Source organism: Oncorhynchus masou, chromosome 5 (assembly GCF_036934945.1).
Source record: "Oncorhynchus masou masou isolate Uvic2021 chromosome 5, UVic_Omas_1.1, whole genome shotgun sequence".
Lineage (NCBI taxonomy): Eukaryota > Metazoa > Chordata > Actinopteri > Salmoniformes > Salmonidae > Oncorhynchus > Oncorhynchus masou.
Window position 1 is genome coordinate 16138733 of NC_088216.1, and position 17657 is coordinate 16156389.

General features: G+C 46.4%; 2 protein-coding genes across 2 annotated transcripts in view; one reads left to right on the top strand and one right to left on the bottom strand.

Moving 5' to 3' along the window:
• The window catches only part of mgat3b (beta-1,4-mannosyl-glycoprotein 4-beta-N-acetylglucosaminyltransferase b), a 52800-nt gene extending 43465 nt beyond the window's left edge, over positions 1-9335 (bottom strand). Inside the window, exon 1 of the mRNA XM_064961487.1 lies at positions 9275-9335. Coding sequence (XP_064817559.1) covers positions 9275-9288 — 14 coding nt within the window. The 5' untranslated portion in view covers positions 9289-9335. The remainder of the gene's footprint in view (positions 1-9274) is intronic.
• Positions 1-17657, top strand: part of LOC135534853 (parvalbumin alpha) — a 352035-nt gene that overhangs the window by 43498 nt on the left and 290880 nt on the right. The gene's annotated exons all lie outside the window — the stretch shown is intronic.

Here is a 17657-nt window from a genome sequence, read left to right on the forward strand (position 1 = left end):
CCAGGTCCATTAACCAGGTCCATTAACCAGGTCCATTAACCAGGTCTATTAACCAGGTCCATTAACCAGGTCCATTAACCAGGTCCATTAACCAGGTCCATTAACCAGGTCCATTAACCAGGTCTATTAACCAGGTCTATTAACCAGGTCTATTAACCAGGTCCATTAACCAGATCCATTAACCAGATCTATTAACCAGGTCTATTAACCAGGTCTATTAACCAGGTCTATTAACCAGGTCCATTAACCAGGTCCATTAACCAGGTCCATTAACCAGGTCTATTAACCAGGTCATTAACCAGGTCCATTAACCAGGTCCATTAACCAGGTCTATTAACCAGGTCTATTAACCAGGTCCATTAACCAGGTCTATTAACCAGGTCTATTCCAGGTCTATTAACCAGGTCTATTAACCAGGTCTATTAACCAGGTCTATTAACCAGGTCTATTAAAGGTCCAGGTCTATTAACCAGGTCTATTAACCAGGTCATTAACCAGGTCTATTAACCAGGTCTATTAACCAGGTCTATTAACCAGGTCTATTAACCAGGTCTATTAACCAGGTCTATTAACCAGGTCCATTAACCAGGTCTATTAACCAGGTCTATTAACCAGGTCTATTAACCAGATCTATTAACCAGGTCTATTAACCAGGTCTATTAACCAGGTCTATTAACCAGGTCTATTAACCAGGTCTATTAACCAGGTCTATTAACCAGGTCTATTAACCAGGTCTATTAACCAGGTCTATTAACCAGGTCTATTAACCAGGTCTATTAACCAGGTCTATTAACCAGGTCTATTAACCAGGTCTATTAACCAGGTCTATTAACCAGGTCTATTAACCAGGTCTATTAACCAGGTCTATTAACCAGGTCTATTAACCAGGTCTATTAACCAGGTCTATTAACCAGGTCTATTAACCAGGTCTATTAACCAGGTCTATTAACCAGGTCCATTAACCAGGTCTATTAACCAGGTCTATTAACCAGGTCTATTAACCAGGTCTATTAACCAGGTCTATTAACCAGGTCTATTAAGGTCTATTAACCAGGTCTATTAACCAGGTCTATTAACCAGGTCTATTAACCAGGTCTATTAACCAGGTCTATTAACCAGGTCTATTAACCAGGTCCATTAACCAGGTCTATTAACCAGGTCTATTAACCAGGTCTATTAACCAGGTCTATTAACCAGGTCTATTAACCAGGTCTATTAACCAGGTCTATTAACCAGGTCTATTAACCAGGTCTATTAACCAGGTCTATTAACCAGGTCTATTAACCAGGTCTATTAACCAGGTCTATTAACCAGGTCTATTAACCAGGTCTATTAACCAGGTCTATTAACCAGGTCCATTAACCAGGTCCATTAACCAGGTCTATTATTAACCAGGTCTATTAACCAGGTCTATTAACCAGGTCTATTAACCAGGTCTATTAACCAGGTCTATTAACCAGGTCTATTAACCAGGTCTATTAACCAGGTCTATTAACCAGGTCTATTAACCAGGTCTATTAACCAGGTCTATTAACCAGGTCTATTAACCAGGTCTATTAACCAGGTCTATTAACCAGGTCTATTAACCAGGTCTATTAACCAGGTCTATTAACCAGGTCTATTAACCAGGTCTATTAACCAGGTCTATTAACCAGGTCTATTAACCAGGTCTATTAACCAGGTCTATTAACCAGGTCTATTAACCAGGTCTATTAACCAGGTCTATTAACCAGGTCTATTAACCAGGTCTATTAACCAGGTCTATTAACCAGGTCTATTAACCAGGTCTATTAACCAGGTCTATTAACCAGGTCTATTAACCAGGTCTATTAACCAGGTCTATTAACCAGGTCTATTAACCAGGTCTATTAACCAGGTCTATTAACCAGGTCTATTAACCAGGTCCATTAACCAGGTCCATTAACCAGGTCAGGTCTATTAACCAGGTCTATTAACCAGGTCTATTAACCAGGTCTATTAACCAGGTCTATTAACCAGGTCTATTAACCAGGTCCATTAACCAGGTCCATTAACCAGGTCTATTAACCAGGTCTATTAACCAGGTCTATTAACCAGGTCTATTAACCAGGTCTATTAACCAGGTCCATTAACCAGGTCTATTAACCAGGTCTATTAACCAGGTCTATTAACCAGGTCTATTAACCAGGTCTATTAACCAGGTCTATTAACCAGGTCCATTAACCAGGTCCATTAACCAGGTCCATTAACCAGGTCCATTAACCAGGTCTATTAACCAGGTCTATTAACCAGGTCTATTAACCAGGTCTATTAACCAGGTCTATTAACCAGGTCTATTAACCAGGTCCATTAACCAGGTCCATTAACCAGGTCTATTAACCAGGTCTATTAACCAGGTCTATTAACCAGGTCTATTAACCAGGTCTATTAACCAGGTCTATTAACCAGGTCTATTAACCAGGTCCATTAACCAGGTCTATTAACCAGGTCTATTAACCAGGTCCATTAACCAGGTCTATTAACCAGGTCTATTAACCAGGTCTATTAACCAGGTCTATTAACCAGGTCCATTAACCAGGTCTATTAACCAGGTCCATTAACCAGGTCTATTAACCAGGTCCATTAACCAGGTCCATTAACCAGGTCCATTAACCAGGTCCATTAACCAGGTCTATTAACCAGGTCTATTAACCAGGTCTATTAACCAGGTCTATTAACCAGGTCCATTAACCAGGTCCATTAACCAGGTCCATTAACCAGGTCCATTAACCAGGTCCATTAACCAGGTCCATTAACCAGGTCTATTAACCAGGTCTATTAACCAGGTCTATTAACCAGGTCCATTAACCAGGTCCATTAACCAGGTCCATTAACCAGGTCTATTAACCAGGTCATTAACCAGGTCTATTAACCAGGTCCATTAACCAGGTCCATTAACCAGGTCCATTAACCAGGTCCATTAACCAGGTCCATTAACCAGGTCCATTAACCAGGTCTATTAACCAGGTCTATTAACCAGGTCTATTAACCAGGTCTATTAACCAGGTCTATTAACCAGGTCTATTAACCAGGTCTATTAACCAGGTCCATTAACCAGGTCTATTAACCAGGTCTATTAACCAGGTCTATTAACCAGGTCTATTAACCAGGTCTATTAACCAGGTCTATTAACCAGGTCTATTAACCAGGTCTATTAACCAGGTCTATTAACCAGGTCTATTAACCAGGTCTATTAACCAGGTCTATTAACCAGGTCTATTAACCAGGTCTATTAACCAGGTCTATTAACCAGGTCCATTAACCAGGTCTATTAACCAGGTCTATTAACCAGGTCTATTAACCAGGTCCATTAACCAGGTCTATTAACCAGGTCTATTAACCAGGTCTATTAACCAGGTCTATTAACCAGGTCTATTAACCAGGTCTATTAACCAGGTCTATTAACCAGGTCTATTAACCAGGTCTATTAACCAGGTCTATTAACCAGGTCTATTAACCAGGTCTATTAACCAGGTCTATTAACCAGGTCTATTAACCAGGTCTATTAACCAGGTCTATTAACCAGGTCTATTAACCAGGTCTATTAACCAGGTCTATTAACCAGGTCTATTAACCAGGTCTATTAACCAGGTCTATTAACCAGGTCTATTAACCAGGTCTATTAACCAGGTCTATTAACCAGGTCTATTAACCAGGTCTATTAACCAGGTCTATTAACCAGGTCTATTAACCAGGTCTATTAACCAGGTCTATTAACCAGGTCTATTAAGGTCTATTAACCAGGTCTATTAACCAGGTCTATTAACCAGGTCTATTAACCAGGTCTATTAACCAGGTCTATTAACCAGGTCTATTAACCAGGTCTATTAACCAGGTCTATTAACCAGGTCTATTAACCAGGTCTATTAACCAGGTCTATTAACCAGGTCTATTAACCAGGTCTATTAACCAGGTCTATTAACCAGGTCTATTAACCAGGTCTATTAACCAGGTCTATTAACCAGGTCTATTAACCAGGTCTATTAACCAGGTCTATTAACCAGGTCTATTAACCAGGTCTATTAACCAGGTCTATTAACCAGGTCTATTAACCAGGTCTATTAACCAGGTCTATTAACCAGGTCTATTAACCAGGTCTATTAACCAGGTCTATTAACCAGGTCTATTAACCAGGTCTATTAACCAGGTCTATTAACCAGGTCTATTAACCAGGTCTATTAACCAGGTCTATTAACCAGGTCTATTAACCAGGTCTATTAACCAGGTCTATTAACCAGGTCTATTAACCAGGTCTATTAACCAGGTCTATTAACCAGGTCTATTAACCAGGTCTATTAACCAGGTCTATTAACCAGGTCTATTAACCAGGTCTATTAACCAGGTCTATTAACCAGGTCTATTAACCAGGTCTATTAACCAGGTCTATTAACCAGGTCTATTAACCAGGTCTATTAACCAGGTCTATTAACCAGGTCTATTAACCAGGTCTATTAACCAGGTCTATTAACCAGGTCTATTAACCAGGTCTATTAACCAGGTCTATTAACCAGGTCTATTAACCAGGTCTATTAACCAGGTCTATTAACCAGGTCTATTAACCAGGTCTATTAACCAGGTCTATTAACCAGGTCCATTAACCAGGTCTATTAACCAGGTCTATTAACCAGGTCTATTAACCAGGTCTATTAACCAGGTCTATTAACCAGGTCTATTAACCAGGTCTATTAACCAGGTCTATTAACCAGGTCTATTAACCAGGTCTATTAACCAGGTCTATTAACCAGGTCCATTAACCAGGTCCATTAACCAGGTCTATTAACCAGGTCTATTAACCAGGTCTATTAACCAGGTCCATTAACCAGGTCTATTAACCAGGTCTATTAACCAGGTCCATTAACCAGGTCTATTAACCAGGTCTATTAACCAGGTCTATTAACCAGGTCTATTAACCAGGTCTATTAACCAGGTCTATTAACCAGGTCTATTAACCAGGTTTGAACTGTGAGGGAACTGAAACTGTCAGGTTTCTGAAACCAACATGTTGTCTAGAACCAAACTAAAAACCCAATGAGGACCCCTTCAGCTGTAAGTGTGTGACTGTGTGTGACTCTGTGTGAGTGTCTGTGTGTGTGTGTGTGTGTGTGTGTGTGTGTGTGTGTGTGTGTGTGTGTGTGTGTGTGTGTGTGTGTGTGTGTGTGTGTGTGTGTGTGTGTGTGTGTGTCTGTGAGAAACAAATACAGAGGTGAGAGAGCGAGAGAGTGAATACTTTGTGGCAACAGACGGACACAAGTAGTACATGCATTCTAGGGGTTAATGTGGGGACAAGGCCCCAAGACGATATGTCTGTATGTCTGTCTCCACTATGAGTGTTTTTATGTTGTGACTGGAGCAGACCTGTCAGGCTGTCAGCATAGTATGTCAAGGCAGTGTAGTGTGTGTGTGTGTGCATGTGCATGCGTGCGTGTATGTGTGTGTGTGTGCATGCACGTGCTTGTGGGTGTGTGTGTGTGTAGAGTCCTAGTAGAGGAACTCCCCTTCACACCACCCAAGAGATCGTGCTCAGACTAGGGTTGAATATTGTCCCTGTATTTTCCAAATCTTGCATCCCGAGAATAAATCCCTTTTCTTCCAGGTAACCCGGTGTTTCTCGCCAAAACCGGAAGTGTCATTCAAAAGCATTATAAAGAATAGAAATAGGCCTCGGAGCTCGGACATCTGTATATAGGCCTGTCTGGATTAGATTACCTGATAGAGCTCAGACATCTGTATATAGGCCTGTCTGGATTAGATTACCTGATAGAGCTCAGACATCTGTATATAGGCCTGTCTGGATTAGATTACCTGATAGAGCTCAGACATCTGTATATAGGCCTGTCTGGATTAGATTACCTGATAGAGCTCAGACATCTGTATACAGGCCTGTCTGGATTAGATTACCTGATAGAGCTCAGACATCTGTATATAGGCCTGTCTGGATTAGATTACCTGATAGAGCTCAGACATCTGTATATAGGCCTGTCTGGATTAGATTACCTGATAGAGCTCAGACATCTGTATATAGGCCTGTCTGGATTAGATTACCTGATAGAGCTCAGACATCTGTATATAGGCCTGTCTGGATTAGATTACCTGATAGAGCTCAGACATCTGTATATAGGCCTGTCTGGATTAGATTACCTGATAGAGCTCAGACATCTGTATATAGGCCTGTCTGGATTAGATTACCTGATAGAGCTCAGACATCTGTATATAGGCCTGTCTGGATTAGATTACCTGATAGAGCTCAGACATCTGTATATAGGCCTGTCTGGATTAGATTACCTGATAGAGCTCAGACATCTGTATATAGGCCTGTCTGGATTAGATTACCTGATAGAGCTCAGACATCTGTATATAGGCCTGTCTGGATTAGATTACCTGATAGAGCTCAGACATCTGTATATAGGCCTGTCTGGATTAGATTACCTGATAGAGCTCAGACATCTGTATATAGGCCTGTCTGGATTAGATTACCTGATAGAGCTCAGACATCTGTATATAGGCCTGTCTGGATTAGATTACCTGATAGAGCTCAGACATCTGTATATAGGCCTGTCTGGATTAGATTACCTGATAGAGCTCAGACATCTGTATATAGGCCTGTCTGGATTAGATTACCTGATAGAGCTCAGACATCTGTATATAGGCCTGTCTGGATTAGATTACCTGATAGAGCTCAGACATCTGTATATAGGCCTGTCTGGATTAGATTACCTGATAGAGCTCAGACATCTGTATATAGGCCTGTCTGATTAGATTACCTGAAAGAGCTCAGACATCTGTATATAGGCCTGTCTGGATTAGATTACCTGATAGAGCTCAGACATCTGTATATAGGCCTGTCTGGATTAGATTACCTGATAGAGCTCAGACATCTGTATATAGGCCTGTCTGGATTAGATTACCTGATAGAGCTCAGACATCTGTATATAGGCCTGTCTGGATTAGATTACCTGATAGAGCTCAGACATCTGTATATAGGCCTGTCTGGATTAGATTACCTGATAGAGCTCAGACATCTGTATATAGGCCTGTCTGGATTAGATTACCTGATAGAGCTCAGACATCTGTATATAGGCCTGTCTGGATTAGATTACCTGATAGAGCTCAGACATCTGTATATAGGCCTGTCTGGATTAGATTACCTGATAGAGCTCAGACATCTGTATATAGGCCTGTCTGGATTAGATTACCTGATAGAGCTCAGACATCTGTATATAGGCCTGTCTGGATTAGATTACCTGATAGAGCTCAGACATCTGTATATAGGCCTGTCTGGATTAGATTACCTGAAAGAGCTCAGACATCTGTATATAGGCCTGTCTGGATTAGATTACCTGAAAGAGCTCAGACATCTGTATATAGGCCTGTCTGGATTAGATTACCTGATAGAGCTCAGACATCTGTATATAGGCCTGTCTGGATTAGATTACCTGAAAGAGCTCAGACATCTGTATATAGGCCTGTCTGGATTAGATTACCTGAAAGAGCTCAGACATCTGTATATAGGCCTGTCTGGATTAGATTACCTGAAAGAGCTCAGACATCTGTATATAGGCCTGTCTGGATTAGATTACCTGAATTAGAGCTCAGACATCTGTATATAGGCCTGTCTGGATTAGATTACCTGATAGAGCTCAGACATCTGTATATAGGCCTGTCTGGATTAGATTACCTGATAGAGCTCAGACATCTGTATATAGGCCTGTCTGGATTAGATTACCTGAAAGAGCTCAGACATCTGTATATAGGCCTGTCTGGATTAGATTACCTGATAGAGCTCAGACATCTGTATATAGGCCTGTCTGGATTAGATTACCTGATAGAGCTCAGACATCTGTATATAGGCCTGTCTGGATTAGATTACCTGAAAGAGCTCAGACATCTGTATATAGGCCTGTCTGGATTAGATTACCTGAAAGAGCTCAGACATCTGTATATAGGCCTGTCTGGATTAGATTACCTGATAGAGCTCAGACATCTGTATATAGGCCTGTCTGGATTAGATTACCTGATAGAGCTCAGACATCTGTATATAGGCCTGTCTGGATTAGATTACCTGATAGAGCTCAGACATCTGTATATAGGCCTGTCTGGATTAGATTACCTGATAGAGCTCAGACATCTGTATATAGGCCTGTCTGGATTAGATTACCTGATAGAGCTCAGACATCTGTATATAGGCCTGTCTGGATTAGATTACCTGAAAGAGCTCAGACATCTGTATATAGGCCTGTCTGGATTAGATTACCTGATAGAGCTCAGACATCTGTATACAGGCCTGTCTGGATTAGATTACCTGAAAGAGCTCAGACATCTGTATATAGGCCTGTCTGGATTAGATTACCTGATAGAGCTCAGACATCTGTATATAGGCCTGTCTGGATTAGATTACCTGATAGAGCTCAGACATCTGTATATAGGCCTGTCTGGATTAGATTACCTGAAAGAGATCGGCCTATAAAGCGCATTCAGAACGTATTCTGTCCCCTTGACTTTTTCTACATTTTGTTACGTTACAGCCTTGTTCTAAAATGGATTAAATTAAAAAATGTCCTCATCAATCGACACACAATACCCCAAAATGACAAAGCAAAGAGTTTTTTTTCAAAATACCTTATTTACATAAGTATTCAGACCCTTTGCTATGAGACTTGAAATTGAGCTCAGGTGCATCCTGTTTCCATTGATCATCCTTGAGATGTTTCTACAACTTGATTGGAGTCCCAGCTGTGGTAAATTCAATTGATTGGAAATGATTTGGAAAGGGACACACCTGTCTATATAAGGCCCCACAGTGCAGGTCAGAGCAGAAACCAAGCCATGAGGTGGAAGGAATTGTCCTTAAAGCTCTGATAACAGGATGTCTAAAAACCTTTGCTTTGTCATGATGGAGTATTGTGTGTAGATTGATGAGGGGGAAAAACGATTTAATCACCTTTAGAATAAGGCTGTAATGTAACAAAATGTGTAAAAAGTGAAGCGGTCTGAATACTTTCCTAACGCGCTGTATATCAATCTTGAACAGGATGACTTATTTTGGATGCAATTTGACTGGATTTAATGGAGAGCGAGAACGACTGCTCGCTCGTGCTCTGATTCCAGGCACTGATATGAGTGTTGTAAAACGCTGCAGCTGCAATAGAAAAGAACAATCTTTACAATTGAAAAACAAGGTGAGGCCTGAATGGCAGATGGAGATGGGTGTATTAGTCACGCTGAAGCATCGACTCCGCTGCAGTACATGTCGGCCTACCTGTCACAATACATAACGTGACCATGATGAGAGGATAGGTCTCCTTCCAGTGGGCTGTCTGTCCCCACCCTGAGCGTGGATTCATCATGCAGCCATAGAGAAGACAGATGTAGACATCACAAGTCATTCAACAGTTCCATTTCACGCCATGCTGGTCATGCAAATCATTCATTTGAATTGACAGGTTTTTACAGTTATTTATCACGAGAAAAGGGAATGGTTTGGGGTGGTAAATTGGTAAATCTCCATAACCAGGTTCCCACTATTCAACCCTCAGTCCTGCCTGTCACACACACACATAAACCTCTGCACTTACAGGCACGCACACACACACACGCACATCTCATATCATCAACAGTGTATTTCCAATTCCTAACTGCCTGTTAGACAAAGCATGTTGGGCAACTGTTAGGGTTTAATGTGAATTCCGCACTATCAGTTTGGCAGAGATTGTGTTTTCTACTTGTTGAGACTTGCATCCAGACAATACTGTCAGTGTCAACCACAAACAATCACTAGTCATGTCTTCCAGGAGTGGAAAAAATTAGGAAGTGAGAGAGTGAGAGTGAGAGAGTGAGAGGGGAGAGAGAGAGAGAGAGAGAGAGAGAGAGAGAGAGAGAGAGAGAGAGAGAGACTGTAGACATACATTATTTTATCCATCAGTTATTTGTCCAGGTATGTAAGTCATTGAGGGAAAGTCGACCCTACAATAACATCCTGGCTATTGCAAGATGTGTATCCCAGTAGCCTCAGTCCCACAGCTGTTAGTACTGTATCGCCATCTCCTACTGATGTACAATCCTGCAATGCAAGGAATGTTATACTTGTAGTGTATCTGAGGTTTCTAAATGCTTCTGAAGTTTTTAAATTCCACTTTGAATTTTCAGACCTGATTTCCCCTCACGGTAAATGTATCAACCCCTACAGAAATGTCAATGAATTATAATCCACATAATAATTCACTTTTCCTGTTGCTGCAGGATTATTTTCCTGCTGTAGCAAACTGGCTCAAATTACCATCCTACATATGTACGGTCATTGTCATGAGTTGGTAATACAGCACAAACAGATGTGGGACCCTAGAACAGTAGCCTCTCCAAGCGTTAAACGCTGTTGACCTTCGACCTTTCACAGTGTGTACGGTCCAGGAGCAACAAAAGGACAGGTCAGCACAAAGAGACAGAAAAAGAAAAATGAAAAGAAAAACAGATCAGGTGATACCGCAGTCTACGAGAGAGAGAGAGAGGGGGGGTGGAGAGAGAGAGAGAGAGAGAGAGGGGGGGATCGAGAGAGAGAGAGAGAGAGAGAGGGGGGGGATCGAGAGAGAGAGAGAGAGAGAGAGAGGGGGGGATCGAGAGAGAGAGAGAGAGAGAGAGAGAGAGGGGGGGATCGAGAGAGAGAGAGAGAGAGAGAGAGAGAGAGAGGGGGATCGAGAGAGAGAGAGAGAGAGAGGGGGTGGAGAGAGAGAGAGAGAGACCACCAATAACACTACAACTACTTGCAAATCGCTAAAGCACTGTACATAGCTGATAATATAACACTGGAAATGTCTTTATCTTTTTGAAACCTTCTTGAAAGTTTAATGTTCATTTCTATTAGTTTTTTGTTGTTGTTAAATTGGTTTCTTATCACTTTTATTTATTGTTTATTTACTTTGCTTTCACTGTAAACATGTGTTCCCATGCCAATAAAGACCCTTTGAATTGAATTGAGAGCGAGACAGAGGGAGTCTGGGAAAAAGAGTTCTAGCGTGTCAAATCCCTTCTAGCTGGGTAAATAACCTAGGGTTGTTAGTGACTGTGTGTGTGGTACATCCTGCTTGCGCCCATCATTAATCCACATAGAGAGATAATATTGTTCTCTCCCTCCCTCCCTCCCTCCCTCCCCCTCCCTCCCTCCCTCCCTCCCTCCCTCCCTCCCTCCCTCCCTCCCTCCCTCCCTCCCTCCCTCCCTCCCTCCCTCCCTCCCTCAGTGGGGAGAACAAGTATTTGATACACTGCCGATTCTGCAGGTTTTCCTACTTACAAAGCATGTAGAGGTCTGTAATTTTTATCATAGGTACACTTCAACTGTGAGAGACGGAATCTAAAACAATAATCCAGAAAATCTCACTGGATGATTTTTAAGTAATTCATCTTCAATGCTCTTACTGAGGGAAGGAGGTTGTTGGCCAAGATCTCGCGATACATGGCCCCATCCATCCTCCCCTCAATACAGTGCAGTCGTCCTGTCCCCTTTGCAGAAAAGCATCCCCAAAGAATGATGCTTCCACCTCCATGCTTCACGGTTGGGATGGTGTTCTTGGGGTTGTACTCATCCTTCTTCTTCCTCCAAACACAGCGAGTGGAGTTTAGACCAAAAAGCTCTATTTTTGCTCATCAGACCACATGACCTTCTCCCATTCCTCCTCTGGATCATCCAGATGGTCATTGGCAAAAAAAACCTGCAAAATCGGCAGTGTAGCAAATACTTGTTCTCCCCACTGTACGTACCTACCTACCTACCTACCTACCTACCTACCTACCTACCTACCTACCTACATACATTGTTTAATAGGGAGTCAGTGAGAAAGAACTTTGATGACATTCTAGATGCAGACTGAAAGCTCTTAACATGAAAAGTGTATTGAGACTCAGAGAAAGATGGTGCGTGTCTGTCTGCCTGCATGTCTGCCTGCCTGCGTGTCTGCCTGCGTGTCTGCCTGCATGTCTGCCTGCGTGTCTGCCTGCGTGTCTGCCTGCATGTCTGCCTGCGTGTCTGCCTACCTGCATGTCTACCTGCCTGCGTGTCTGCCTGCGTGCCTGCCTGCGTGTCTGCCTGCGTGTCTGCCTGCCTGCGTGTCTGCCTGCCTGCCTGCGTGTCTGCCTGCCTGCGTGTCTGCTGGCTGCGTGTCTGCCTGCGTGTTTGCCGGCGTGTTTGCCTGTCTGCCTGCGTGTCTGTCTGCCTGCGTGTCTGCCTGCCTGCGTGCGTGTCTGCCTGCGTGCGTGTCTGCCTGAGTGTCTGCCTGCCTGCGTGCCTGTCTGCCTGCGTGTCTGCCTGCCTGCGTGTCTGTCTGCCTTCGTGTCTGCCTGCCTGCGTGTCTGCCTGCGTGTCTGCCTGCCTGCGTGTCTGCCTGCCTGCGTGTCTGCTGCCTGCGTGTCTGCCTGCGTGTTTGCCTGCGTGTTTGCCTGTCTGCCTGCGTGTCTGCCTGCCTGCGTGTCTGCCTGCCTGCGTGCCTGCCTGCGTGCGTGTCTGCCTGCGTGCGTGTCTGCCTGAGTGTCTGCCTGCCTGCGTGCCTGTCTGCCTGCGTGTCTGCCTGCCTGCATGTCTGTCTGCCTGCGTGTCTGCCTGCCTGCGTGTGTTGATTGTTGAATCATCACTATAATGTATTAAAATACCGCTCAGGGTAACTGAAACTGGAACGGGCTGGATATCATGTTGGACAGGTGGCGAGTTACAGGAAGTGGCGTAGACACCGAGAAACAGTGGTCTGAATCAGCCAAATTAACAGTTCCCTTTTCACAACTCTATCTCATTCGCCAGAGAAATATGCAGGTCAATGCAGGCCAACAGTAAGTTCAATAGAGAAATGGTAAATGAACTAGTTCCACATTAAACTCTCTCGTGTTGAGAGTCTTTGAGGACAAACAAAAGGCACATTGAAGAGACACAACACTCTAAAAGAGATATTATTCAAATGGGTTTCCAATGGGGCAGCAACAGTCTTCCTCCACACACCCACAGGTCATAAGGGGCAGTAACAGTCTCCCTCCACACACCCACAGGTCATAAGGGGCAGTAACAGTCCCCCCCACACACCCACAGGTCATAAGGGGCAGTAACAGTCTCCCCCCACACACCCACAGGTCATAAGGGGCAGTAACAGTCCCCCCCACACACCCACAGGTCACAAGGGGCAGTAACAGTCTCCCTCCACACACCCACAGGTCATAAGGGGCAGTAACAGTCTCCCTCCACACACCCACAGGTCATAAGGGGCAGTAACAGTCTTCCCCCACACACCCACAGGTCATAAGGGGCAGTAACAGTCTTCCCCCACACACCCACAGGTCATAAGGGGCAGTAACAGTCTTCCCCCACACACCCACAGGTCATAAGGGGCAGTAACAGTCTCCCCCACACACCCACAGGTCATAAGGGGCAGTAACAGTCTCCCCTCACACACCCACAGGTCATAAGGGGCAGTAACAGTCTCCCCCCACACACCCACAGGTCATAAGGGGCAGTAACAGTCCCCCCCCCACACACCCACAGGTCATAAGGGGCAGTAACAGTCTCCCCCACACACCCACAGGTCATAAGGGGCAGTAACAGTCTCCCCCCACACACCCACAGGTCATAAGGGGCAGTAACAGTCTCCTCCACACACCCACAGGTCATAAGGGGCAGTAACAGTCTTCCCCCACACACCCACAGGTCATAAGGGGCAGTAACAGTCTCCCTCCACACACCCACAGGTCATAAGGGGCAGTAACAGTCCCCCCCACACACCCACAGGTCATAAGGGGCAGTAACAGTCCCCCCCCACACACCCACAGGTCATAAGGGGCAGTAACAGTCTCCCCCCACACACCCACAGGTCATAAGGGGCAGTAACAGTCTCCTCCACACACCCACAGGTCATAAGGGGCAGTAACAGTCCCCCCACACACCCACAGGTCATAAGGGGCAGTAACAGTCCCCCCCACACACCCACAGGTCATAAGGGGCAGTAACAGTCCCCCCCCCACACACCCACAGGTCATAAGGGGCAGTAACAGTCCCCCCCACACACCCACAGGTCATAAGGGGCAGTAACAGTCTCCCTCCACACACCCACAGGTCATAAGGGGCAGTAACAGTCTTCCTCCACACACCCACAGGTCATAAGGGGCAGTAACAGTCTCCCTCCACACACCCACAGGTCATAAGGGGCAGTAACAGTCTCCCTCCACACACCCACAGGTCATAAGGGGCAGTAACAGTCTTCCTCCACACACCCACAGGTCATAAGGGGCAGTAACAGTCTCCCTCCACACACCCACAGGTCATAAGGGGCAGTAACAGTCCCCCCCACACACCCACAGGTCATAAGGGGCAGTAACAGTCTCCCCCCACACACCCACAGGTCATAAGGGGCAGTAACAGTCTTCCTCCACACACCCACAGGTCATAAGGGGCAGTAACAGTCTCCCCCACACACCCACAGGTCATAAGGGGCAGTAACAGTCTCCCCCACACACCCACAGGTCATAAGGGGCAGTAACAGTCTTCCTCCACACACCCACAGGTCATAAGGGGCAGTAACAGTCCCCCCCCACACACCCACAGGTCATAAGGGGCAGTAACAGTCTCCCCCCACACACCCACAGGTCATAAGGGGCAGTAACAGTCCCCCCCACACACCCACAGGTCACAAGGGGCAGTAACAGTCTCCCCCCACACACCCACAGGTCATAAGGGGCAGTAACAGTCTTCCTCCACACACCCACAGGTCATAAGGGGCAGTAACAGTCTCCCCCCACACACCCACAGGTCATAAGGGGCAGCAACAGTCTTCCCTCACACACCCACAGGTCATAAGGGGCAGTAACAGTCTTCCTCCAGACACCCACAGGTCATAAGGGGCAGTAACAGTCCCCCCCACACACCCACAGGTCATAAGGGGCAGTAACAGTCTCCCCCCCACACACCCACAGGTCATAAGGGGCAGTAACAGTCTCCCCCCACACACCCACAGGTCATAAGGGGCAGTAACAGTCTTCCTCCAGACACCCACAGGTCATAAGGGGCAGTAACAGTCCCCCCCCACACACCCACAGGTCATAAGGGGCAGTAACAGTCCCCCCCACACACCCACAGGTCATAAGGGGCAGTAACAGTCTCCCCCCACACACCCACAGGTCATAAGGGGCAGTAACAGTCTCCCCCACACACCCACAGGTCATAAGGGGCAGTAACAGTCTTCCTCCACACACCCACAGGTCATAAGGGGCAGTAACAGTCTCCCCCCACACACCCACAGGTCATAAGGGGCAGTAACAGTCTTCCTCCACACACCCACAGGTCATAAGGGGCAGTAACAGTCCCCCCCCACACACCCACAGGTCATAAGGGGCAGTAACAGTCTCCCCCACACACCCACAGGTCATAAGGGGCAGTAACAGTCTTCCTCCACACACCCACAGGTCATAAGGGGCAGTAACAGTCTTCCCCCACACACCCACAGGTCATAAGGGGCAGTAACAGTCTCCCCCCACACACCCACAGGTCATAAGGGGCAGTAACAGTCCCCCCCACACACCCACAGGTCATAAGGGGCAGTAACAGTCTTCCTCCACACACCCACAGGTCATAAGGGGCAGTAACAGTCTCCCCCCACACACCCACAGGTCATAAGGGGCAGTAACAGTCTTCCCCCACACACCCACAGGTCATAAGGGGCAGTAACAGTCTTCCCCCACACACCCACAGGTCATAAGGGGCAGTAACAGTCTCCCTCCACACACCCACAGGTCATAAGGGGCAGTGACAGCCCCCCCCCCACACACCCACAGGTCATAAGGGGCAGTAACAGTCTTCCTCCACACACCCACAGGTCATAAGGGGCAGTAACATTCTCCCTCCACACACCCACAGGTCATAAGGGGCAGTAACAGTCTTCCTCCACACACCCACAGGTCATAAGGGGCAGTAACAGTCCCCCCACACACCCACAGGTCATAAGGGGCAGTAACAGTCCCCCCCCACACACCCACAGGTCATAAGGGGCAGTAACAGTCTCCCCCCACACACCCACAGGTCATAAGGGGCAGTAACAGTCTCCCCCACACACCCACAGGTCATAAGGGGCAGTAACAGTCCCCCCCACACACCCACAGGTCATAAGGGGCAGTAACAGTCCCCCCCCACACACCCACAGGTCATAAGGGGCAGTAACAGTCCCCCCCCCACACACCCACAGGTCACAAGGGGCAGTAACAGTCTCCCCCCACACACCCACAGGTCATAAGGGGCAGTAACAGTCTTCCTCCACACACCCACAGGTCATAAGGGGCAGTAACAGTCTTCCTCCACACACCCACAGGTCATAAGGGGCAGTAACAGTCTTCCTCCACACACCCACAGGTCATAAGGGGCAGTAACAGTCCCCCCCCACACACCCACAGGTCATAAGGGGCAGTAACAGTCTCCCTCCACACACCCACAGGTCACAAGGGGCCGTAACAGTCCCCCCCCCACACACCCACAGGTCATAAGGGGCAGTAACAGTCTTCCTCCACACACCCACAGGTCACAAGGGGCCGTAACAGTCCCCCCCCCACACACCCACAGGTCATAAGGGGCAGTGACAGCCCCCCCCCACACACCCACAGGTCATAAGGGGCAGTAACAGTCTTCCCCCACACACCCACAGGTCATAAGGGGCAGCAACAGTCTTCCTCCACACACCCACAGGTCATAAGGGGCAGTAACAGTCTTCCCCCACACACCCACAGGTCATAAGGGGCAGTAACAGTCTTCCCCCACACACCCACAGGTCATAAGGGGCAGTAACAGTCTCCCTCCAGACACCCACAGGTCATAAGGGGCAGTAACAGTCTCCCCCCACACACCCACAGGTCATAAGGGGCAGTAACAGTCTTCCCCCACACACCCACAGGTCATAAGGGGCAGTAACAGTCTTCCCCCACACACCCACAGGTCATAAGGGGCAGTAACAGTCCCCCCCCCACACACACCCACAACCAAGTCATAAACCGCTGGTTCTCTTCTAAATACAGAATGAGGGCCATATACCAGCATTGGTAGAATGACTCATGATAGTGTGAGTATTGGGTTGAGACAGCTGCAGAGAGACAGGACATCTTAAAAGCTTCCAATGATAGTGTGAGTACTGGGTTGAGACAGCTGCAGAGAGACAGGACATCTTAAAAGCTTCCAATGATAGTATGAGTACTGGGTTGAGACAGCTGCAGAGAGACAGGACATCTTAAAAGCTTCCAATGATAGTGTGAGTACTGGGTTGAGACAGCTGCAGAGAGACAGGACATCTTAAAAGCTTCCAATGATAGTGTGAGTACTGGGTTGAGACAGCTGCAGAGAGACAGGACATCTTAAAAGCTTCCAATGATAGTGTGAGTACTGGGTTGAGACAGCTGCAGAGAGAATGGACATCTTAAAAGCTTCCAATGATAGTGTGAGTACTGGGTTGAGACAGCTGCAGAGAGACAGGACATCTTAAAAGCTTCCAATGATAGTGTGAGTACTGGGTTGAGACAGCTGCAGAGAGACAGGACACCTTAAAAGCTTCCAATGATAGTGTGAGTATTGGGTTGAGACAGCTGCAGAGAGACAGGACATCTTAAAAGCTTCCAATGATAGTGTGAGTACTGGGTTGAGA